A 24,614-nucleotide genomic window follows, 5' to 3' on the forward strand; every position below is an offset into this window, starting at 1 on the left:
CCTCCACGACTCTAGCGGACTGACTTTTGATGTGGGTGGGTGGGCAATGTGGTAATAGTGGCCCTTCAAGTTCCGTTTATCTGGTTTAGTGTTGGTATATCAAATTTTCAAATTAATTTAAATACTTTTGAAAACGCTTCGTTCAGTTTTAACTTTTATTGAAATAAATCTGAGAAATTTTGCTGTTGAACCATAAAATTTAAAGTTTGTTGATTATTCAAAATTTTGCGAAGAAGCTTTAAAACATCAAAACAATTTTTACTTAAACGGCCACTGCACACTGACTTAACATGTTCTAATTTTAGCTGTCAATTGTGATGTTTTCAGTGACGTTTTCTGACGAACTGAGCATCGCAATTTCTCCCCCAAACCGAAAACGTAAAACGATCTTCTCTTGCTCTCTTTCTAACTTTGTAGTGTCGTGATGTGGTTAGACGCTGTTATTTAACCTTTGTTTATTTTGTTTTTTTTTCTTCTGTTTCTCGTGTGGCGTTTCTTCGTCCGACTTGTCTGGTGCAGCTTTCGTCGTTTTATTTTAAGACAAACATCTGACAATTGTTTTCGTTAAGGCTTTTAACTTTACGCTAACAATTAATTCGATTCATTTTAGTGCGTTTTTTCTCTCCTTCGCTTGGACTTCTCAAACAGGAGTAAAATGAGCGATTAGCGTAAATATAAAACAAATTGCTGCACATTTAGCACCCCAAAAAGCACACACACACAAGCGAAGGCGTGAGCTATTTAAACTTCAACGTTGTCGAACGGAGGAACTATTTTTAGCCGGAAATTGTTCAATAAGTCAAACGCGGGCAAGCGCACTACAATGTGATTACAATGTTGCTGAAACGTCACTTTGTACGATGGACTGACGAAATGCGCGCTGAAGTCGTTAAAGTTGAAGGTGGATTTTAGAGCTGTTAAAGTTGGTGACTTCCGGAATGTTTTATTAGAGTCTGTTGCAGAACTAAAATTTCACGAATGTTTGGTTTATTTGCAATCAATGCTTGAGCAAATCAAATTTCAATGTTGCTGATGTTATTGGCTCCAAAAGTTTTGTTTTATTTTGAATATTTCATATAAAAACTACCCATTTAAAAAAGCCTGGGCAAACTTTAGTACGTCAGGGTAATTTAATTAACTCGAAAACATTTTGACGTTGTCGCATGTAGCTTTTTGACGTTCCGAGAAAATCGCTTTTTAATGTTTGACCTTGAAGATAGAAAAAACTAGAGCACGCAATGTAAACAATAACAAACACGTTTTGTTTGGCTAACCGATCTGTGCATTGTCACGATGTTTGGCAGAATTTGGTTGTTAGAATCCTGAGTTACAAATTCAAATGTTAACGGTAGTCGGGCATATACGTGTGTCAAACGCGTTCTGACTAAAATTACTTTGGCCAGTGGTTGACTTACAACAAGATAGTACGATCAGATCGAAATGAAGAGTGACAACAACGCACGTAGTTTTTGACGTAGACTACGTCTTTGTCGAAGGTACTGGGGTGCCATTCCAAAAAACCCGGGCCGAATTTGAATATCTCTGGATTGAAATCGAACTTTGAGGATCTGTGAAGCTGCACAAAATGGCGTTCTTAACTCGATTTGGGCCAATATCGGCGTGCGTCAAGATAGCACGATCACGACGATTTGAAAAAATGAAGTATAGTTTGGCTTAAAAAGTTATGCAAAAAACAATTTTGGCGAAAGTAGTAAAAAATTAAAATAGGGGGTTGTTTTGTTTGATTTTAGAAAACCTATCATTCTATTCATAAATATTGCAGATCTGGCAACACTATCTCAAGTTATAGGCACTTTAGTTAAGTCTCAGAAGGTTGGATGTCTTTTGGTACGTTGAAAGTGAGGTCCAGAACAAAATCGTTTGAGTTGATTTTCTGGCAACCCTGGCTTATGATATCGATACATTTGTTTGTTGAATTAAGGACCATCAGACATGCCATTCTGTAGATCGTTACATAGACATTTCAAAGAACATTCTGATGATTTGTTATCAAAACCAGAGTAATTTTCTACAATTTAGCATTTTTTTCGAGATTTCTATTTTAGTATGTTTTAATTTGGATGAAATTTTCTACATACATTTTCTATGCCAAACGTAACAATTTTGAATCTCTAGTTTTAACAAAAACGATAATATTAATATCGTTCAAACTGAATCTTGATAAGGAAGTTCTGATCGATTTGGTATTTTGGGCAAACTTGTATGTTATGATTGGGATTATTTTAAACAAATAAGCTACACAAAAAAATCTAGATTATTGGGCTTTTAATCATTTCAAGCTGAAGGATCAAAATAATGATGGTTAGACGCGAACAAGCAAAATCACTCACGGTGTTCTCAGGGGAAGAGAACGATGGAAAAGGTCAATGCGGATGGAGAGCAAAATTGCGAAATATCAATTAATTTAATTTGAAAAAATCTTAAACTTTATTGTATTCGGTCCAAAAATTCAAAATTTGTGAAAGGTTGAAAAAGTCTTTTATTTATTAAAAATACATAAAGTTTTCCATCGATTGTACAGCAAAAATTTTAATTTAAATTTGCAATATGCTAACTATTTTTAAATTAGTTTATGATGGTGTAAAACTGCTACCAGAAATATAATTTTTCGAAAAAAAAAAATAATTTGAAAAAATATAGTGTTGTCAAACAAAATCTCAAAACTCACTTTGAAGCAAGATAAAACTTGCAATAAAAATTACCTTAACCAATATTTTATTTAAAAAAAAAGAAAACTCTGCATCTCTGCCAACAATATTTTTGAAAGTTGAGGCAATTTTCTACAATGTTCCTTTTAAAACATTAATAATTGAACTGCTGGCTGCAAAGTTACAGCATCTTGAAATTTTAATTTTGTTAAGAAAGAGCAAATGAGCAGCCAGCATTATAATTAACAAAATGTATAAAAGAAAATTACAAGAAATTTTCTTATCTTTCCGGGTTCTTGTGAAAAAAAAAAATCTTTAAAATACCTATAACTCAAAACGGTGCACTATATTTTCGAACATAACATTATTTTTTAAACATTGTCTAACAATAGATTTATTTTTTTCCAATTTATTTTTTTCAAATGATAATATCTCCAGTTCATGCCAGATTTTGTTACATCCTAAGCTCTAGCACAAAATATACTTTTTTTAGTTACATATAAAAAAATCAAAAACAAAAATTACGTATTTTGGAAATTTATCATTTTGTCATTAAATTGAAATGAAAACAAATCGGGTTTTTTCCGAGCGCCTATTTCATTTGAGTCTTAATCATTTGATCTTTTGGAGAACTGGAGTCGAAGTCGGAGTTAATAAATGTTCATAAGCCGCAGTCGGAGTAGGAGTCTCTAAATTTGCAAGAGCCGGAATCGGAGTCGCTGCATAAGCTACTCAACTCCGGAGCCCTGATTTAAGGTTTTAATTAAATTGTAGCAGCTACCATGCAAAGTTTTTTAAAAAATTGATAACTTCGACATAAAGCTTCCAAAATGTAATGACTCTGACAGTAAATTCTTCAAGAAATTTCAATCTTACTCAAACATTGAAATGTAATGTAAACGATCTGTTGCTATTGTCTTTTTTTTAAGCAATCAAACTGTCATACTTCGCCGATTGGTTTGTTTGTCAGGATTGAAATATTTAGATAATTGTACTGCTTACTGCAGCACGTATGTTGATGATGATGATGGTCCCACCTCTTACCCCTACAAAGGTTTGAGCTGGACGAGTTATCGTTATGATATTTTATTTGAACATTCAAATCAGTAATGCAAAATAACGACTTGATTTTTAAATTAACTCCGTCATTACAGTTTACTTTCGTAGATTATTAGTTGACAGGCCTGTAACTGTATCAGCTTCAAGGAATCGCATTTGGTACTAACTACTGTTCGGAACACAAATAGTTTTACTTGTATCTATCTGATCTGGGTTTGTTTAGAAAGTTTTATTTACCCTTTGAATTTCAACTTTTTTGAATATAAAAGTATTTTTGACAATATTTGAAGCTAAACATTGATGATGATGAATAAACACTTGCATTTTTTGTACGAACAAACCGCCATATTAAAAATGGACAAAAAACATCGTTTTCCCCAAATGCCACCAATCCACCACAACAAGTTTCATCGTTTCGTGGTGGATATTTCCCCTCGATCAGCTGTCAAAACATTCACTCACACATCCACAAAACGCACGCAAAAACTTGATGATGTTGGCCTAGTCCATGAAACGATACATTTTCTATCGTGCAGCATAGAGAAAGAGAGAGAAGGAAGGGGAGAGAGTGAGCATATGTGTGAGTCACCGGAGCATAAAGTACCGCTATGCTTGGGGATGAGCTCAGCAAACAAAAGGCCAACTGTTACTTGGGCAACATGAGACTGCATGATTCGGTGGCAGCAGCCATCAAGGCGCAGCCAACGAATGAGAAAGAGAGAGAGAGAAACGAGCAATGAGAGAAGGAATCTTACGATGAAGGAGCTTAGAGAAGAAGAGGTTGAACGTACGATGTAGAGCGTAATTTTGTGGGATGTGTCGGATGTGATGGGCACATCTTTTGTAAAATGTTTACAATAAATAGAATAATAAAGATGACTAAACTTCGACACTATTACACTTTGTAACTGTACTGTTGACTAAACAAAATGTTATTGAATGCAAAATTGTAACTTTTTCTTACGCACTTTTTATTACGCTGTAAAAAACAATAACAACAATAATACCAGTGTAAACAAACAAGATGAGCACAGACAAAAAGACGTAAATCATTGGTTCATACATCTGTCAAACGACCAGTGGTGAATTTAAAAGGGATAGGTTCAGACCCCTGTCAAATTGCATTAAGTAATGCAATGCAATTCATGTAAACAAACATTTTCCGAGAGGTGCGCCAATTGGGTACTAAAGCCCTATGTCATTTTTTATCTACAACGGTAAAAAACACGATCAAAAACCATTTCTGATAACTTTTTTTCATTTTTATTCTAAAAAAAAATTTACAGGACAAAATTTTTTCGATGGATTAACTATGGTCCCCTTGGAACGAGCTGTCAAGTAGGAACTTTTCTGTCAAAAAGGACCGCGAGGTTAATTTTTCAAAATTGATTTAAAAATCCATTTTAAACTCTTTGTGGTCGTACAAAGGGTCATTGTACTCAGAAAAATGAGCTTCATTTTAGGACCCAATTAAAGTTTTCGAGGGGTACGTCATTACAATTTTAAATTATAATTGTGTTTAATTTGAGATGATTTGTAAGCGTCAATTAAAACAACTAAAATTATCTTTAAAACAGAAAATCATTCCAATAAGAAACCGACAACCTGTGCCGCAAAATGACGCCACTTTTCACACTGCTGAGAGCCCATTCAGCTCGCTTGCCTGTATTAGTGAGCCCAGCTATTTCTGACATGAATCGCGGCGGCTGGGCTCTCAATTAATCGATACTGTTAAGTGCGACTCTCATTGCAATCTTGTCGGTAACTGTGTGTGTTTTAGAGCCAAGTGGTTGTTGTTTTTTGTTTCACTCGTGCTTTATGTTGCACCAGTGTTTGACGGAAGGCTTCAGCCCGTGACAGAGTGCAACTCCGCGTTCAGTGTTTATCTGTCAATCGAGTCGACCGGACATCGGGGAGTTTTCGGAGACGCGTCGCCTACTTCAATCAAGCTTTTAATCGGCTCTAATTCGGCACCTCGGGTGACGTTTAGAGGAAGAATTCTGTCATAATTTGCTTTGTTGTTGTTGTGATAAATTTTTTTGCGTGCGTTCGTGTGAGTGCGTGACAGTCCGTTCGTGTGACAGTTCATTAGGCAATAGTGGCAAAAACCCAGCCCCATTTGTAGTGCGCGTTCTGTGTCGTGTTAGAAATTAAGTTTTAAGTGCTTGACAAATAGTGTTTTTGTTGCAAATTGACAAGTGTCGGAGCCCAAACCATTGGATAACTCAACCTGCAAAAAAGATTCGCCCTCAAACCGCATCAAGGAGATAAAAATCGATACTTCAAAAATGGTAAATACTTGCAGGCACAGTCTATCTTTTCAATTCGCTAAACAAACAAACAAAATGTGTCAAGTGCCCGTCAGCTTAAGAGTACGGATGAGGTCATTCCCGTGGTGGCCCCTTGGCCAAACCCGGTCCGCTAATTGATAAGTCTTGATTCAGAATTTTATTTTGCGAGGAGCTGAAACTGTGTGTGGGACAGACAGAGTCATTGGTTGTCAAATAATAAAAAAAAAGTCATCATACATGAAAGAAAGAGCTCCGTGAACGCACACCCCGTGATGTCATGGTGGTCGTGAACGCACACACTCATGCGCGCGTATCAAGAGTGTGGTGTGTCGCATGCGGGAATCGAATTAAATGTAAGCTTTTGAAAGTGTGCGGCGTTCGTAAGTGGTGCCAGATCAACTAGAAGGCGGTTGGGGAAGATCAGTTTTGGTGGTTAATATTTTTTCTAAGAAAAAATACAAGTTAAAAATTATAAAAAAAAAGCTACGTCATTTATGAAAGAAGACATCTTGAGGGCAATCGTACTAATCTGGCAACCCTGTCCAAAGTTGTGTGCACTTAACAAAATTTACATTATCTCATAACTCTCCGAGTTATGACGAGTTCAACCTGCAAAATATGGTTAGGGGGGAAAGGGCTTAAGCATTTAAAAATATTTGCAGCGGCCTAAAATATAGCCGTTGCAAATTTTATTTCCCTTAAAAAATTCTCAAAAAAATGAGAGACAAAAAAATATTGCTGAAAATTTTACTTTCATTTAAAAAACTTCGATTGTAAACTTTTTAAAATACATTGCATATTTTTTAGTATTTTAATCAACCAGGGTTCTTTTGAACTTTTTGCAAAATTTTGAATTTTAGGACTACAGATTATAAAAAAGACAAATTTTAGGAGAAAAAAATTGTTTCATAAATTCATTGATATTTTGCAAATTTTCAAGTAGTAGCATAACACAGCGAAAATAAAGTTTAATTTAGGAAGATTGAAATATGATTGATTGAATATAACCTCTTTTTTGAGTAATATTACCTAAAATAATGGGCAAATTGTAAACCTGATGATAATTCTCTAGAAACTGATTAAAGTTCACCAGTTCCTGTTGTAATATTAAAAAAAAATACACAAAATTATTATTATTATCACCATAATTTTTTTCTGCAAGTTTTGTGATATTTTTTGCTCCAAAATGGTTTGGGGCTTTTCCATATTTCTATGTAAATGTTCAAAAAATTGTATCTTGGAAATATTTTTTCTGAACGTTTTAGTGCTTTCGGCAATGTTGTAGAATATGATTGTGATAAGGCCGATGCAAATATTTAAAAAAGTTTTTGTCCCTCGGCCCTGGCCAAGGTCAAGGGGGGGGGGGGGGCAAAAAAATAAAAAAATATAAAAATTTAAATAACAAGCCATAGTCTTCACATTTAAATGAAAAAAGTGTTTTAAAATGCATTTTACACTAGTTCAGTTGTTTTGCAATCATTAGTTTTCAAAAAATCTAAGATCTGACAAAAACAAAAATTGTATCGAAAAAAAAGATTTTGCATCGCAAATTTTCAAAAAATCTTAAGATTTTTTCAATTCAATTCAATTAGTTTTTATTAGTAAATAATCAATTCACAATATCGTAATTTTTATAACCTAATAGAGTTTTGGAGTACCTTTCAACTATGATTTGTACTATAGTTCATTTTGATGTAATTGGATATTCTTACAATGGATTTGCCAAGAGAAGGAAAAATTAAAGATTTTTTAATAAACCCAAACATGCTAAAAATGATTTTAAACACAGGAGAATGTATTTTAATTTGATTTCAGCTGGTTGCACTTGAATTTTCATTGAAATTTTGAAGTTTATTGTAAAAATATTTTTTTTGCCCCCTGATTTTTCGGGCCAATTTTGAAGGGGGGGTGACAAAAACTTTTAAAAATATTTGTACCAGCCTTATTGAAAAAAATTGAATACACGTCAAATAATCAAATTTTTTGTTTCATTTTTTATACATGTGAATATTTTATACATGTGAATATTATATCAATTATTCCATATTATTTATTCACGAAAAAAATTGTTTAAGACTCAAGCTATTTAGCTTTTGGTTTCTTCTGTTGGTTATTCTTTGATATTTTTAACACAAGCAAACCTGTTTTGTAAAGCTCAACAAAAAATTTTAAAGGGCTAGCTCTCCCATCAAGTTTACTATCAATAGTTGAATCAATTTTGAACAAAATACAAAGCCACACGATTTTTGAGGTTATTTTCTTCTTATTGAACCAACAAAATAATAAAAAGGAATCAATTCTCCTTTTTTTATTTTATTATATATTTCCGTATTATTTTATAAATAGTTGTGTTCAATTCTACAGCTTTTTTGAAAAGGTCCTATAAGCTATTGCGTTTCATATGTTTATAGAACCTTTTCAGAAAACACTCTAGAACTATACAATTTAACTGTAAAATTTCGTGAAAAGAAAAAAACTGTTTTTTCGTTAAAATTTACGTCAAATTGTTTAGAATATTTTTGAAAACAAATAATCAATAATAATAAAAAAATTAAAATTTAATGAAATTATAATTTATAAGAAATCCAAGAGAAAAAAATTACTAACTTTTTTCTCAAATAAATAAAGTATTTTTGAAGTTTTACAGTGTATTCAATACATTGAATTCAAGATATTTTAAAATAGTTGATATGGAAATTTCCAACAGTTGATTGTTTATCAAAACGTGTTGATCATATCAACTTCAGTGTCAAAAAAATAAAATATATATGTTTAATTATAAATTTATAGGATGTTTTACGGAGTTGATCAAGCTGGCGAAAAAGTAACCCTTTATGCAAACAAAATCACTTTTTAATGGATAAAAAACTAAATAAAAAATGGATATTTTAAACTTTATCTGATAAATTAAACAAAAACAATGTTTGACTTTATTTCTGGACGTTTTTTACCATCTCGTGTAACAACTCAAAAATTTTATATCACCATAATCAAAACCTCCAAAAAAATGAAAGTTTTACACAATTCCGTTGTTTTTTGTTTCGAAATTTTTTTTAAACTTTAATTTTCCTTCAAGAATTTCCATCAATACCATAGCCAATCAATCCAATAAATTTTTCAAGTTACCGATTTTGGATCGTTGTTCTGGTATTTCTCTTATTTTCTTTTTCAAATGCTAACAAAATTTCAGCCAATTAATAAAATATAATAAATGCAATAAAATAAAATGCAAAAAAGCACAAAATTGCAAATTCTCCGAAGAATCACTTTTTTTTAAATTAAACGATTTTTTTTGGTATTTGTTTTTGTTGTCCTTAAAGATTTCTAAATTTAATGATAAAAATAACATTCAAAACGTCTTGATAGGCATTGAGAACGTAATAACTTTAACATACTCGATATGTTTGGGTCACTATTCTGTGTAAATTGCTTGAATTCGGTGATTATTTTTATCTACAAGCTATAAGGTTTAAAAGGCCAATTTCCTGACAACACTGCCTTCTTCTTCCAGAAAAAAAATCATATTATTCGTGCGAAGGGTATGACTTCATCACCCAAACCTAAATATACGTAAAAAAATATAAAAACAAAGTCTCCACAGGCGATTACACGAGCAACGCTGGCAATGACGGACTATCCTCCCTCCCCCCATGACCCTTTCTTTGTCCTAACTTGACCTTTTGTTTTGGCCGTCAAGAACTTTTATTTCGATCCGTTCTCGTGCACTTCTAAATCTTTCCATCCTTGACCCGGCGATCCGGTTGTTGTTATTGTTTTTTGGCAGCGCCATCGCCGCCGTCGGGAAGAAGATTGATTGACCTCCCGGCATCAGACCAGTTTATGGTCGTCCTGTGTTACGTGCGATGCTATAAGTTCTACGAACTAAGGAACCTCTATCGTTTGAGCGAAGTGAAATCTCTCAAAATTATTCAAAATAATGACAACCTCATAAATTAAGCAATCTTGGTTGTTTTTGACAGCTGTCACCACGTGACAGCTCGGGGTAACGCTGCGCTTACGTCGCAAAAAGTGAGGTTCCCTACCCACAACAAACCGGTTCCGCGACGCTAATTGAAGTGGACGTCTGCCGTTGGGAGACCCTCGCACAAACGATTGTCAATTGTTGCACCCACAACAATGGCCCAGCACATCACGATGGGTAATTGTTTGGGTTCCGGCAGAATTCCAGATAATGCCGCGAATTGAATTGAAGTGTGACGTTTTCGGTTTGACCCTGATCCGTAGATGCGTACAGTTTGCGGGTTTTTACGATTTTATGAGCGATCAAATTTTGAGGTTTTGCGTTCAAAACCTGTCAAGAACTGTTCCCAATATGCGTTCTTGAAGCTTGGCAACTGGGTCAACTATTGACAGTTATACCCTATACTGCTCGTAACCGTACACTGTTTTCTTCTTTTGTTGTTGATGTTGTTGTTACCGGGCTGGACTCAACGTTGGCAAATCCAATAAGCAAAAAGCGGGTACTCACACTCTTGGTACAGTGTGATGGATAGTTGAAGCCGCGCGCGGTCCCAATAAATTGGCAAACGAGCGGAACGAATCCGGTTTTTGCGAATTGTGTGTGCGCGTGCACGATTTACCGATGCACGGAAAGATTGTTTTGATTCTGGTGGAGCCACTTAACGATTTTGCGAGCTGTCAAAATCATCAAAGTTGGTGTAATGAACATACAGAAACCATTGTTCAACTTTTTGCAACAGTTCTTCAACTTAGTTGCAGATATGTTTAATCGACAAATTGATGAGTTGTCAAAATATCGAAGAGCAAAGTTCTTGCACTGAGGTTGTACAAACAATTAGTGTCTCTACTCTATAAGTTGAACAGCAGTTACATAGAAGTTATGTTCAAACTTTGTCTTTCTAACAAAACTTCAAAAAATTTTTACAGTTGATCTTTTTTTTCAGTGCAGGAATAATCCAAGCGGTTCGTAACTTGATTTGGATCGCTCACAATCGCGTGCGAGTAACAATAATCAGTTATAGTTTGGAGCGAACTTGCTTCTTTTTTTGTGGTTGCAATTTGGCTAGCTTTTAGTTGTTGTTGATCGACACAATTTTTTGAGAACTCTTGTGGAGGCGTGAAAAAAAAGCTAAATAAGGCACTCGTAAGTCTTCGACGTGCCGTACTGACCGAATAATTGGTCACTTACTCTTTAAGGAAAATGGAAAGAAGGAAGCGGCACTTGTTAGGCTTCTGCTGTCATTTGAGGGTGTAATTTGGCCCTTAAAAGGATTATGGTGGGATAGTTTCCTGCGTGCCGTTTCTACCTTGACACTTGAACTTGAAAAAATGGGGCACGTTTGCAAAAATGTGCTCGAAAATAAGTTTTCTTCACAAAAGTTTACAAAAACTTCACCATTGATTCCAGAATTGAAAGTTAACAAATTTCTATATAAATGTTTACTGAAGGCTGAAATTAAAGGCTTTTATGATAAATTTATAACATATTGATATAAATTTTAAGGAACAGTAATGATCGATTTTGACACCAGGGATGCTAGTTAATAAAAAAAAAACTTTCATTTATCAATTATGACCTTTTAATTTCAGAGGTTAATAATTCGACAAAACATGTTCAAGCTCAAAACGCTTTTGACATTTGATGCCAGGGTTGCCAGTTGTTTGAACAAATTTATTCGAAAAAATTAAACAAGGTTACACACCTTTTTCAAAACCTTTGAAGTTTTTGACGTTTGATCTAATAATCTAATCTAATCTAACACAAACGCAGCCAGTCCGATGAAAGCATGCTGGAAAGTCTTGTGATTAGATTACGCCCCAAGCACTTTTCTTGTCAATATTAATAATTGCATTACATCCGAGAACACCCGAAAATGAATTGCAAAAATTAAAGCGGCCAGCCCTACTGCGTTGTGTTTACCGCAGAGAGGATTCTGTGAACGGATCACATTTCACAGAATCTACAGGGGAGGAAGGATGCGTGGACATACCGTACCAAACGCTCCGAATCAGTTCTGGTTTGGTGTGTAAGTGTAAATTTGGCAAATAATGGGGTTCGTGGAAATGGAGAAATGGGGATTGGGAAAATGGAAGATGGAGAAGGGGTAGGAAAGATATTTCTATAATCAATAGAATATAATTTATATTGGTATGGTATGGAAAAAAAAACTTTGCAAAAAATTATGGAAAGATCTCACCAAAACCTGAATATCTTCAATAAGCAGCTTCATTCTCTTTGAAGTTTTTGACGTTTGACGCCAAAATCAAAATTATCAAAATCTTTCATGAGTTTTTAATAATAATAACTTTAATTATTATGCATTCCAAAAAACCGAAAAATTAAAGAAAATATTGAATTTCTGAAAAATGCGACTTAGCCTAAAAAAGGCTCCCATAGTTTTAAGTTTAACGGCTGAATATCACTTCTTTTTTTAGTGAAATTTTATCTAAAGGAACCATTACACTACCGCAAACAAACAAACAAACTCGCACTTTTTGACAGTTTGCCAGTTTGTCTGCTTTGTTTGTTTGCCTGGATTTGTTTGTACAAACGTCAGACTGCATACATTTTTCATTGTTTACGAGTTTGTCGCAAACAAGTTTGCGAGTTTGGCAAACTGTCAAACACAAAAAAGTGCGAGCTTGTTTGTTTGTTTGCGGTAGTGTAATGGCGGCTTAAGCAAGCTGTCAAAATTGTTGAGGTAACATCACACAGGGTCAGGGTTGCCAGTAAATAGAAATATTTGTTTTGATAAATGTTTTTATTGCATATTTATTTTAACAAATTTCATTGGGAAATTGCTCAACTAAACTAAAACACGATTGCAAAATATTTGAAGTTTGACGGCAGGGTTGCCAGTTAATGGACTCTCAGTAAATTTCTAAATTTACTAAAATTTGAATAAAATTTCACCAGCGTGTAATGTTATGATTTCCGTTGCCAAAAATGGAGTCATCCTTGGGTCCAACTGCAAAAATAGAAACTCAATCTAAAGTGCACTTAACCAAACAAAACAAAGACGAATCAAATCTGAAGCAAGGTTAGACGCCATCAATCGATCAGCGACTAATAGAGTTTGCGAAACAAAAAACCGGCTCTCAAATCGCAAATCGCATTAGCTCTTTCCACGTGCAATAAAATCCCCCCGAAAAAAGAGGCTTAAAAGGAGAATCTAAAACAAAGCACTCTTAATTACACAAAACAAAAATAAGTAGAACACACACACACTTACAAAGCAAACTCAAAGTAACGAAAACTTTCCACACACCACTTGCCCGGTGGCCAACCCTATTCGGCCAGAACGCCTAACGGTTTGCTCCTTCTTCTTTAAGTTTTTACTTCAATGATTGTGCATCTTTTTTTTTCTCTCTTTAAGTTTTGTTGTTTTTTCCTCTGCTTTACGAAATTTGCATCACACGATTGGAAGAGGATGAGTTCGTGTGAGTGTTCGGCGTACTTGAGCTCCACTATTCAATTATATCGAGCACTACTGCTTTCCTCGGCTGTGACTCTTCAGGGTTGGTTGGGTTTACCCTATTCGAGTGTGTGTGGGTTCCTTAGGTTTTTTTTATTTTTTGTTGTTTTGTTTTTATTTACCAAGAGGGAAACGATTAGTTTCTTATTGGATTAAGTTGTCAATGATGTTAGCAAATTGTTATTAATTTTTCAAAAGGGCGTAAACCTGGGCAAAATCAGGCAAAGTTACGCCCTTTTTTGGATAACTATTTTGATTTTAATAGGAAAAAAAATCATAAAAAAATATATATTAACACACAAATTAAATCTAGAGTTTTTTATGTGTCTTAAACATATAAAACACAATAGCATATAGGACCTTTTTAAAAGAAACTCTAAAAATTTACTACAACAACAAAAAACATTGAAAATTTCAGAGTTCAATAGAGATCTCCACTGTTTCTCTCACGCACACCATGTTTCTGTGTCAGTATAAGGCTTTCTAGTCAGAAATTTACTAATACATTCAAAGTATGTTTACATGATAGCTGGACGTTTGTTTGCATCAGATTTCCTAACTCTTTCTAGCAAAAGTTCTTTGTCAGGCGACTTCTAGCTGGGTTTTCAACTGTCCGCCCGATAAGTCAGCCAACATACTTCGCAGGGCTGTGACAGCTGGCGCTCGATCATTGTTTGCATCAGGACACTGTGACGAGAAATTCGTCATTTTTGAGTTAAATTATGTTTTTTCTAATGCGCCTAGAAAGCCTTATTCGAATTCAATGTATTGATTTGATCGATTGTGGTTGGATGAACTTTAAGTAGCTGATTTTGACGTTTCAGTTCGACTACCTCCGCAGAGACTGTGATTGGCTGAATTTCAAGCATGTGGTAGAACAGCTTATCCAAATTTGTAAACAATCTGACTCATTCCTCCGCGTGGATAATTCTATTAAAAATGAGTGAAATTTCCTAAAATTTGAAAAAATAGCCCAAATTTTATGTTCCGGTAAGCGTGTACTTACCATTTTTCAATCTTTATAAAAAGATACTCAATTTACCCAGATTTGAGTAAAATTTACCCAAATATGACAGTTCGAGCAAAACAATGTAAATGAGCGAAATACGAAACGTAAACAAACATTGCATCTTTTGTTCGGTTGTCTATTGTTTGTTTATACTTCGTTAAAAACGATCAGAATGCATTGTTTGTTTACACTTCGTCTTTGGTCCGTTCACATCGTTTTGCTAGAAATCATGAGTGACTGGTCAAATCTGCCTAAATCGTCGGAAGTGTCACACGCTCTCCAAATTCCACTCAAAACCATCTAACTAAAGTTCAACGCACCTGCCACACTTCCCAACCCGGTCAATTTCAATCGCAAATGCGTTTTTTCACGCGATGCTGCTGCGATTGCGGCGACATTCACGACGCGCTGTCATGTCACTTTCATTGAGAAAAGTTGCTGCACCAAACCTAGCAGGCGTTTTGCGACCGCTTCAAAACAACATTTCTCCCGATTTCTCCATTTTTGGAATTCAGAGGCATGCTGGGGGACGCGGTTGTTCCGGCCACCGCGGGTTTCCGAAACGCGAAACGCGACGCGACAGGAATATTACATAAAACAAAACAAATTGGTTGAGTTGAGGGGCCTTTTGGGATGAGGGTCTTGGAGGAGGTTCCCTGCGGGAAAGCCGGTTTGGAACGCGGATAAATACGTTGTTTAAGCGATGCTATGCGATTGCGATCGCGATGCGCAATATCAGCGAGAGCTGTTGAATGTTGAACTGTCAGTTTGACAGCTCGAGGAAAATTATTCATAATTTCGTCGCGATTTGACGTCGTAGACGTAGTGTAAACAAATAGTTGATGTCTTCAAAACAAAAGAACGCATACGCTTTGTAAACAAAATGTAGGGGAAATTCTTGTATGTTTGGTAGGTTAAGCACTCGCTCCTAACTCCATCCAATTTGCTGATTTTTACTATTCAAACAACTAATTTTGCAAAACTTTTGATAGAAACTTGCTTGCTCACTTTTTATTGAGTTATTGGTCACTCGATTTCAGTTGAAAAAGCTTTTGATGAGCTGTAATTGAATGTCAAAGTGCTGATATGGCAACATTAGAGGCACGCTGGAATTAGACGCTGTTCCCCTAATCACTCAAATGACAGTTCTCAGAAAGTGTTAGAGGAATACACTCTTTGTTAAGAATACTTACGTGCAATTTTGAAATGCAACAATTCGATCACTCTATTGATTGTTTACATTGAGAGTTTTAGCTGGAAGAGCTGTTTGTTTACATCCAGTCGGCAGCTGTTTTTTTCTGAAAAGGTAAAATTGACAACTTTGACTGAATGACACTATGACGGCAGGGTTGCCAGTGTTCTTATCAATCTTGTCAAATTTTTTTTGACATTTCAATCAAAACAATGTAAAAGAACCAAATGTGTTAAGCTATCACAAACGTGAGCAATGTTTGTTTATAATTCCACGTCAATCTTTTAACATTGTTTGATCGCTTTTGACAGATTAACAAAGGGCCTAGACAATTAAAGGTGCACTGAATTCTGAAACAATGCCAGCAGCTTTTTATGTCTTTCGCCATTTTTGTGTTTATCAGTCCGTAAAATCCGCCAAAACGGCGTAAAAATCTCAAAGCCGGTTCACCGACCAAAGTCTTGGCATTGTTCCGCACCACATGGCTCATTGTGTTGAGCCACTCCGTATCTTCCGGCCGTACACAGATGTTGAAATATGCAAATTCCCGGCAGGGCTCCCAAGACAAGAAGCTGCGCAGCTGTCTTGTTTTTTGCTTGGAGTTCGTAGGTGTTGACGGGCTTGCGAATTTCTCAACGTTTCGCTTCCATGAGCAACGTTTGCTGACGGTACATGGATTGTTTATAAATTGAAGAAGGTACCGGCGGCGGAGGTTATCGGCCATCTTCCGCTTCGCGAGACAAAGTAGCAAAACCGGGAGGATGAGTCATCCGGGGCGATGCAGTCCCAAGAACGTGACCATGTCGTCAACAGAGAGTCGCCGTCGTGGCTTATGGACTCGACCCGCTAATTGCATTTGGTCGCTGGAGTGATCGCTTGACGCAGGTTTGCTGGCAAACTGGCAGCACTGCACTGTTTGTTTACATTTGTTTGTTTTGATTTATTGTAACCAGCTTGTAGAATATGTCAAACGCAGTGTTGCCAGATATCACAACAAAAATCGCTAGGCTTTATTTTTTGCAGTTTTCAATATGCAACTCAAGTCAACAGAGCACGACATGAACGTCTCAAGTAGCCAAACCCCAGTGACAATTAAAACGTGACTCCGTGTCTACGCTACCTTCGACGCTCCTTTCCGAGGGAGTTGTAAAAGCCCAGAAGAACATGACCGTTTTATGTGACTGAATGGCAGAAAGGTTGTCTGCATCTCCGAGTCTGCTGGCAAGAACGTCCTATGCCCATAAGCAAAGCTTGTGGAAGTGCCGGAAACTTTAAAAGTTGTTTTAAAAAATATGGTCGATTACCTGGCTCACGCGACTCCGTCGCCATCATAAATGTGTAATCGATCGTCGAGGATGTGCCGCCGCCAGCCAGCATGGCTGGAAAGAGCTCGAAAAAAGTAAACTGTAATGTATTGGCAATTGTCGGAAATTGCGCCATCTTTATAACGAGCCGACACACGAACACGCCGCGCCTTTAACCATATCGCGGTAATGCGCTCCGTGGTTACATGCGTGGACTCCCAGAGCAGAGAAGGAGGTTATGTAATGCTGCACTTCTTTGGCGGAAGGAAAGAAGTTGGGCTACTCGAGATGAGGTCCTTGGTGGTAGTTTTGGGTTTTACACCCAAATGAGAGGTCACTGACAAATAATATTGTTTTTCTTTGGTTACAAGTACTGTCTGACTTTCTGGCAACTAAAGAGACTGAATACAGGCATGCACGACAAATAAAACTTACAGTGAAGAATCTTCATCAAACGAGTTTCACTGAAGGAGCCATTACACTACCGGTTTGTTTCAACCCAATTTTTTTGTTGATTACCTATATTCAACAAAAAATTTGTTGATTGAAACCTTGTACAGGCTAATTCTACAAAACATTTTTCTGCGTGCAGTCAAACAAACAAAGCAGGCAAACTGGCAAACTGACAAAAAGTGCGAGTTTGTTTGTTTGTTTGCCGTAGTGTAATAGATCCTTGAGCAATCATTGAGAGCAGGCCCGTAGCCAGGGAGGTGAGGGCCCCCTCCGAAATTTTTGGAAGACATATGGGAGGGAGGGAAGAAGAAGAAAAGAAGAATAAAATTTCTTCTTCCAGCCAAGGTCAGAGACCTTAATCTTGACATGTAACAAAATCGAGATTATCGATTACCCGGTGTAAATTTTGGCGAGGATACTATATTTGAACTTTTTTTTTTTAAATTTTCGCATCGTTGGTATTGTTTTTCTAATTGATTATATTTTTCAAAATTTTGATAAATCTTTACATTCAAGGTTTTGGAGTTTTTTGAATTTTTGAAATTTATCGACTTTGGCCTTCGAGGGACATTGACTTTAAAAAATATTGGCAACGGCCTTATTAAATTTTAGAATCTAAGAATTGTATAGTTCAGAATTTTTATTTTTTTTTTGTTTTAAATTGAAGAATTCTGAATTTTTGAAATAAAATATAGAATTTTATAAACTTACAATTTTTGGAATATTTTTTTTTTTGATTTTGATTTTTTCATTTTACGATTTCAAACATTTGATTTTGAACTGTTGTATTTTAGAATTTTAGTAAACTAGAACAATTTTTTAAATTTTTGGTTTTTCAAATTTTCAAGTTTTACAACAAAATTTACCCCTTAAAAAAATATGGCAAAATATGAATTTATATCGACATTTGGGAGCATTTTTGGATTCATATTATGGTCAGAAACCCTAATTTTGGTAGTTTAAAAAAATCTGATTCGAATAGCCGGAGTGAATTTTTACAAAGACTTGTAATAGTCGTGTATGGACTGTATTTATAGAGTTTTTTTAAAGGTCCTACAAGCTATTAGCCGGGAACCGTAGTGTAGGGGTAAGCGTGATTGCCTCTCACCCAGTCGGCCTGAGTTCGATCCCAGACGGTCCCGGTGGCATTTTTCGAGACGATCTGATCACGCTTTCCGTCCGACGGGAAGTAAATGTTGGCCCCGGACTAACCTAAAAAAAGGTTAGGTTGTTAGCTCAGTCCAGGTGTAGGAATCGTCTCCCTTGGTCCTGTCTCGGTGGAGTCGCTGGTAGGCAGTTGGACTAACAATCCAAAGGTCGTCAGTTCGAATCCCGGGTTGGATGGAAGCTAAGGTGTAAAAAGAGGTTTGCAATTGCCTCAACAATCAAGCCTTCGGACACTTAGTTTCGAGTAGGAATCTCGCAATCGAGAACGCCAAGGCAAAGCTGTAGAGCGAATAATTTGATTTGATTTGACAAGCTATTGTCTTTCATATGTTTATAGGACCTATTAAAAAAAACTCTAGATTTGTATTTTTTTTCCTGTCATTGGTTATTATATTTTTTGAAATAGTAAATTTTGTGTTGTTCAAGTCTGTAAAACATTTTTTTTTATTTTTGTATTTCAAATTTTTTGAATTTTTTGAATCATTGTATTATTAAGTTTGGGATTTGGGAATTCTAGAAGTTTAGAATTTGTTGGTTTCAGAATTTTTATTCGTCTTAATTAAATAAAAAATAGAAATGTTCAACTTAAACATGTTGAAAGTCTTGATTTTTTTAGTTTCCTATTTAAAAATTTAAATTTACAAAATTTTGAATTTGAAAATTTAGATTTTTTCTATTAATTTTTTTTAATTCTCAAGTTTTTGATTTTTTTGAATTTTGGAATTCTAGAATTCTACATGATTAAATTTTTTGAATTTAATTTTTTTTATGCTTCAAGTCTGAATTTTTTTTTTTTTATTTTTGATTTTCAAAATTTTTGTATTTAAGAATTCTTGTATTATTGAGATTTAGAAAATTAGGATTTGGGAACTCTAGAATTTTAGAAGCTTTTGGTTTCAGAATGATTATTCGTTTTGAATGTAATTTTTTAAGAATTATTGAACTTATAATGTTGAAGCTTTTGATTTTTTTAGTTTCCTATTTAAATACCTAAATTAAAAAAAAATGATATGAAAATTTTGATTTTTATTTCTTTAAATTATTTTATTCTTAAGTTTTTAAATTTTAGATTTTAGGATTTCTAGAATTCTACGTGATTAAAATTTCAGTGTTTAGAATTTTAGAATTAGAATTTACGAGTCTTAACTTTTTTTTAATTTGTAATTTTAAACATTGGATAATGAACTCCCTGGTTCTAAGCAATGCTTGAATGATTTGTTTAGCTTTCGAGAAGAAAACTATTGATTTAAAATTTAAGAACATTTGGATTATAGAATTTTAAAATCTTTCGATATATATATATTCTTAATATTATTAAACATTTACACACACTCCTTGTTGTAAAATAAGCTCAAAATATAGGCTCAAAATGCCTTAAGTTTATGTTTTATTCTGACATCCGGACAGAACTATAATAAAGCTTAAACATCCTAATCTCGGCATTCGGTGTGAACTCTCTTTTAGTTTGACGTCTCTACACGTACGATAAAAGTCACTCAGTTTTCGTCTAAATCAAACCTACTCAGAAATGAGTGCATCTGATAGATTTGAGATTTGAATAACAACAATAATGCAGCACTTCCATTCGAGCAGTTTTGGTTTTTTTTTTCTACAATGTATTCCTTATGGGAGAACTGTCATTTCTACCACTCGAATCGGGTGCTCCATTAAAAAAAATGGAGTGAAATTCTCCCAGATCTGAGTGAAAGTCACATAAATCTGACAAAAATAGGTGACAATTACGACTCAAATTCTAACTCTGATTTAATAACTCCGACTACAGCTGCTCAGAATTTGCGGATTGCGACTCCTGATACTCACTCAACTCTACCGACTCCAACTTCCAACTGTGTTTTTGTAGATTACAAGTGAAGGACCATCCACAAACCACGTGTACACTTTTTTGAAAATCTGAAACCCCCCCCCCCCCCCATCGTGGACAATTGTCCATACAAAAAAAATCTTTTTTGTATGGAGCGTTGACAATCGCCATACACCCCCCCCCCACCCCCCTCAAATGTCCACGTGGTTTATGGATGGTCCCTTAGCAGGATTGAGGAATAGGAGTTGTAATCAAAGTCGAAATTGATTGGAGTCGATACTTTTGTAAGAACTGGAGTCGAAGTCAATGTGGCCAAGCGAAACAAACTTGAGAATACCGCGGAGAATTGTCCTTATCCTCTTAAAAAAGTGGAGCATCGTGGTGTTGATCGACTCTACAGCCCAATAAGTTATGGAGATATAACGTCGTCTTCTTTAATTTTTTGGTCAGAGATGTAAACAAATTTACACTCGAAACTTCATAGCTTAGAACCTGAACTACCGGTTCCCGCGCTGATGAAGCCTTCCAATAGCCAAAGCAATAAGCTTCCCTTTCTAATGACTTTCCGCAACTGCAGTTTGCTCACGTTGCACCCCAACCACCTGGTTGTACACACAACGTTCCGTTCAAGTACAACAACTTCATCTCCGTAAACCAACTCGACCGTGTACGGATCGGAGCAACTTGCGGCGCTTCGTTGACTGTCGAACAGGAATTCTTAGAGGCAACTTGGAAGTTCCTCTCGCGGTTTCAAACAAACCCTTCTACGAACTTCACCGCTCGGCGCGAAATTCCACAAGCCTCCTCGTATGTTTTGTGTGTGTTTGTGCATTAAGCCATGAATTCCCTCGTAAAAACCAACCGAAACTAATAAAGAAAATAGACAACGATCGCAACCATCGCATTTTGAGGGGGGAAGTAATTTTAATGACCCCGCTGCTAGGCTGGCAGCACTGCTCGGCTCATCTCAATTTTTAGTTTCGAGCAGATCATCGCATTTCATAAAAGGCGAAAGGATGGAAGTGGCTCTTTTAAATGCCGTTCGATCTACATTTGATCGAGGAGATGGCCTATTGCTCGATGGAGAGGAATAAGATCAAGGCCAGATCGGTACTTGAAGGGAACCAGTCGAATGGCATCCTTCTAATTTGAGGTTAGGTCAAACTAGTTTGTGATCATTGAAAGCTTTCTAGCAGCACCGCTTGAAAACAAATTTGCTGCATGGGCTAGAAAGCAACAGTCGTCGTTGAATCCAAATCTAATGTTTACATCGAGAAAACGTTACACGCTCAAAGTAGTTTACTCATTATTCAGTTCAGACCGCAGCTTTTGCTGCAAGGTCCTCCTAAAAGTCACAAATTAAACTGTCAAACATCTTCAAATGTGTCGAACACACAACTGGTCGATAATTAAGTGAAAGTTTACGTGCGCTAAACAAAACATTCGCCGTCCAGCAGCAGCATTCGGCACAAATCGTGTCTCACCCGTGGTCTCACCTCTTCCGTGAGACGACTGATTTACAACCTTCGATCTGGTGCACTGTTTTTCGCGCACTCGTTTGGAGAAACCGGCTCCTGTCAAAACATGCCGCCGTGGCCGCGGCGAGCTGTCAAAATCCGTGACGTTTGACATGCAGCACAAATTGCGCAACCTTCGTCGAATTTGCAAAGGGTCACGATCGCTTGACACGGAGCTCTGGAAGCTTCCTAACCCCGTTTGACGTTTCGCGCAGTGACAGTTGCGCAATGGCGCAAGACTCTTCTGGTAACGTGTAATTTGTGCTGATTGCTGCTCGCAGTTCACTTTCATCCGTCATCATTTTTCACCGCCGAAACGGCTGTAATTTGGACGTTTCGCCGGCTTTGATGGCGGCGGCATGTTTTGACATTTGATCTCGGTGAACCTTGGAAGGGGTTATCTCTTTGCGACAGGTGGTGTGGCGATGCAGGCCCATGCAGCAAAAGTTTGACGTTTAAACTCAAAAAGGTGGTAGATTTGTATGAGCGTGTGACAGCAAATTCTTCTAACTTAAGTCGGTAAAAGACAAAGTTGGTTCGCAAAGTGTCACTTTTGTTCAACAAAGAAGTGAAAGTGAAATAAAAGCTATTCTCGTCGCCGATTTATGCGCCCTCTGTCTTCTTAACAATCGACTGTGGTGCGAAAAATTATGAGTTGTGTCTCACGAGGGAGATCGGTAAACTGGCAACGCCGGCGGCGGCGCGACGAAGCCGTGTGATTCCAAAATAAAGACATTTGTTTTCGCTAACAACTGGTTTGGGAACCGGGCGTCGAGAAATCGAGAGTTATTACCGCGCCGCGGCTGATAAATGAGACAGATTATGGACTCTTGCGGGAAGAAGAAGGTTTCGCAATCTGGGAATTGTTTAGGGATTATTAAGCGAAATTTTACTCAAGTTTTGGGTCATTTAGAGTTACCGTGTATGTTGACATATTTATCATATTTCTCCAGTGTTGCCAGATGTCTAAACAAAACTCATTTTTCCCAAATATGAACTATTCTGTTTGATCGTGTAGCTTGACAGAACAAATCTTTCTCCATACTTCACCAGCTTGCGGTCACCTCAATACAGTTTGTGACATTTGCAACCTTCAGCGTTGAATAACATGCTACACCCAAAGGAAAAATATATCTCAAAATCTGCAACATTGGATTTGCTGCAGAAAATGTCATATTTTATAACATTTTTTGCAGCAAGCCCGTAGATCATTTTTGCCCGCGTGTAAAAATTTCAGCGATCTGCAGTTCTCACCAACACATATCATGCTGGCCCGTCCCCGAGCAACACTCCAAAGAGAAGCATATGTTGGTGCTCTTTCACTCACTTTTCATCAAGCGTCCATGGCGCGGTGGTAGCGTGTCGGATCAATAACCAAGAAGTTGGTGGTTCAATCCTCGTTCTGCTAAGTGTTTTTTTTTTGTGAAATACAACCAAAAAGCCGTCGGTAATGTCGATAATTGTCGGTAACGGGCAAAAATGTCATACTCCTATATCGCAAAAAATGCATGAGGACAGATTTCATGCAGATTCTGATATACTTTCATGCCGCCATGCATCACAATCATGCGACTGCCAGTTGGGTGTATAATAACTGTTTTTTTTTACCCAACATCTTAGCTCAAGCTTAGAAGTTACGCTCCATTTGCCTAACCCAACCTGACCAGCGGGACCGCTATGTGGTTGCAAAACAATTTAGCTCTCTTTATTCAAAACGTTGCTTGCGCAACAATTTCCCATCATGCTTGCAATTATGGCAACCTAAGATTTGCATTTCAATGTGTGTGCTATCCGCCGAGTGATTGTCATTACAATGTAGGCACTTGGCGCTGAGAAAGAACTGATCTCATTCGGTTGTTTCTTAATTTAAACCGCAGCTGTCAAAATTTTATGGCGAGCGCCATTATGGCGCTTTGACATTTCCCTCAAACGGCTTGCAATTAGATCGCAGATTGAGAAAGTAACTTGATTAGGTTATGTTTTTGGTGGAGTTTCCGCGCGGTAGAGTCATAAAAATGTCGCCGTGATTTGGTTTAACGATGCAAAACAAACGGCCCGGCCCGACTTTGCGGTGGGAAACCGTGTGAGACAGCGTAAGAAAATGACCGCGACACCGTGAATATCGTAGCCGTCGTGATCTATGGAACCTTGGACCAATATGGAGTTGGTAGAGTTACCGCTCAAATTGTGTTATGACTGCAGTTTATAGTGGTTTAAACCGAGGCTACTGTAAGTTTCAGCTGTCAACCTACCGCAAAGTGGGTTATTGTCTGAACTCTGGAATGATCCGCTCTAATTAGCTGGACCTGCAACATTTGTTTGAAATGCCCTTGCAGCAAAAAGTTTTGGACGCAGCCTAAATTAACTAAAGATTTCGTTGCGTTTCGATCAGCGTGCATTGCTAAATTGTCAGAAGATTGAGTAGGAGTCGGAGTTGCTTCAAAAGTTACTCAACTCTGCATTGGTATTGACGCTTAAATTTCCCTGGATTATTAGACACATTTGAAAAAATGTTATCCCGCTGTCAAAGTAATACTGAAAATCAAGCAAACTGTTACTATTTAAAATTCTTCGTGTAAACGACAATTGAACTGTCACAACTCTTCTACACGCTAATTGAGGAAATCCCAGTTTTGAACAAAGTGAGTTCCCCTAAATTGCACTGCCTAAAAAC

General features: G+C 36.5%; 1 protein-coding gene across 26 annotated transcripts in view; it reads left to right on the forward strand.

The window, feature by feature from the left end:
• The window catches only part of LOC120414160 (tropomodulin), a 145,782-nt gene that overhangs the window by 48,651 nt on the left and 72,517 nt on the right, over window positions 1-24,614 (forward strand). Inside the window, exon 1 of one of the 26 annotated variants that reach the window (XM_039575208.2) lies at window positions 5,533-6,019. The exons of the other annotated variants lie outside the window; for them this stretch is intronic. Coding sequence (XP_039431142.1) covers window positions 6,017-6,019 — 3 coding nt within the window. The 5' untranslated portion in view covers window positions 5,533-6,016. Of the gene's footprint in view, window positions 1-5,532; window positions 6,020-24,614 lie in introns of those variants that run through there. 26 annotated transcript variants of the gene reach the window in all.

Source organism: Culex pipiens, chromosome 1, assembly GCF_016801865.2.
Source record: "Culex pipiens pallens isolate TS chromosome 1, TS_CPP_V2, whole genome shotgun sequence".
In the NCBI taxonomy this organism is placed as follows: domain Eukaryota; kingdom Metazoa; phylum Arthropoda; class Insecta; order Diptera; family Culicidae; genus Culex; species Culex pipiens.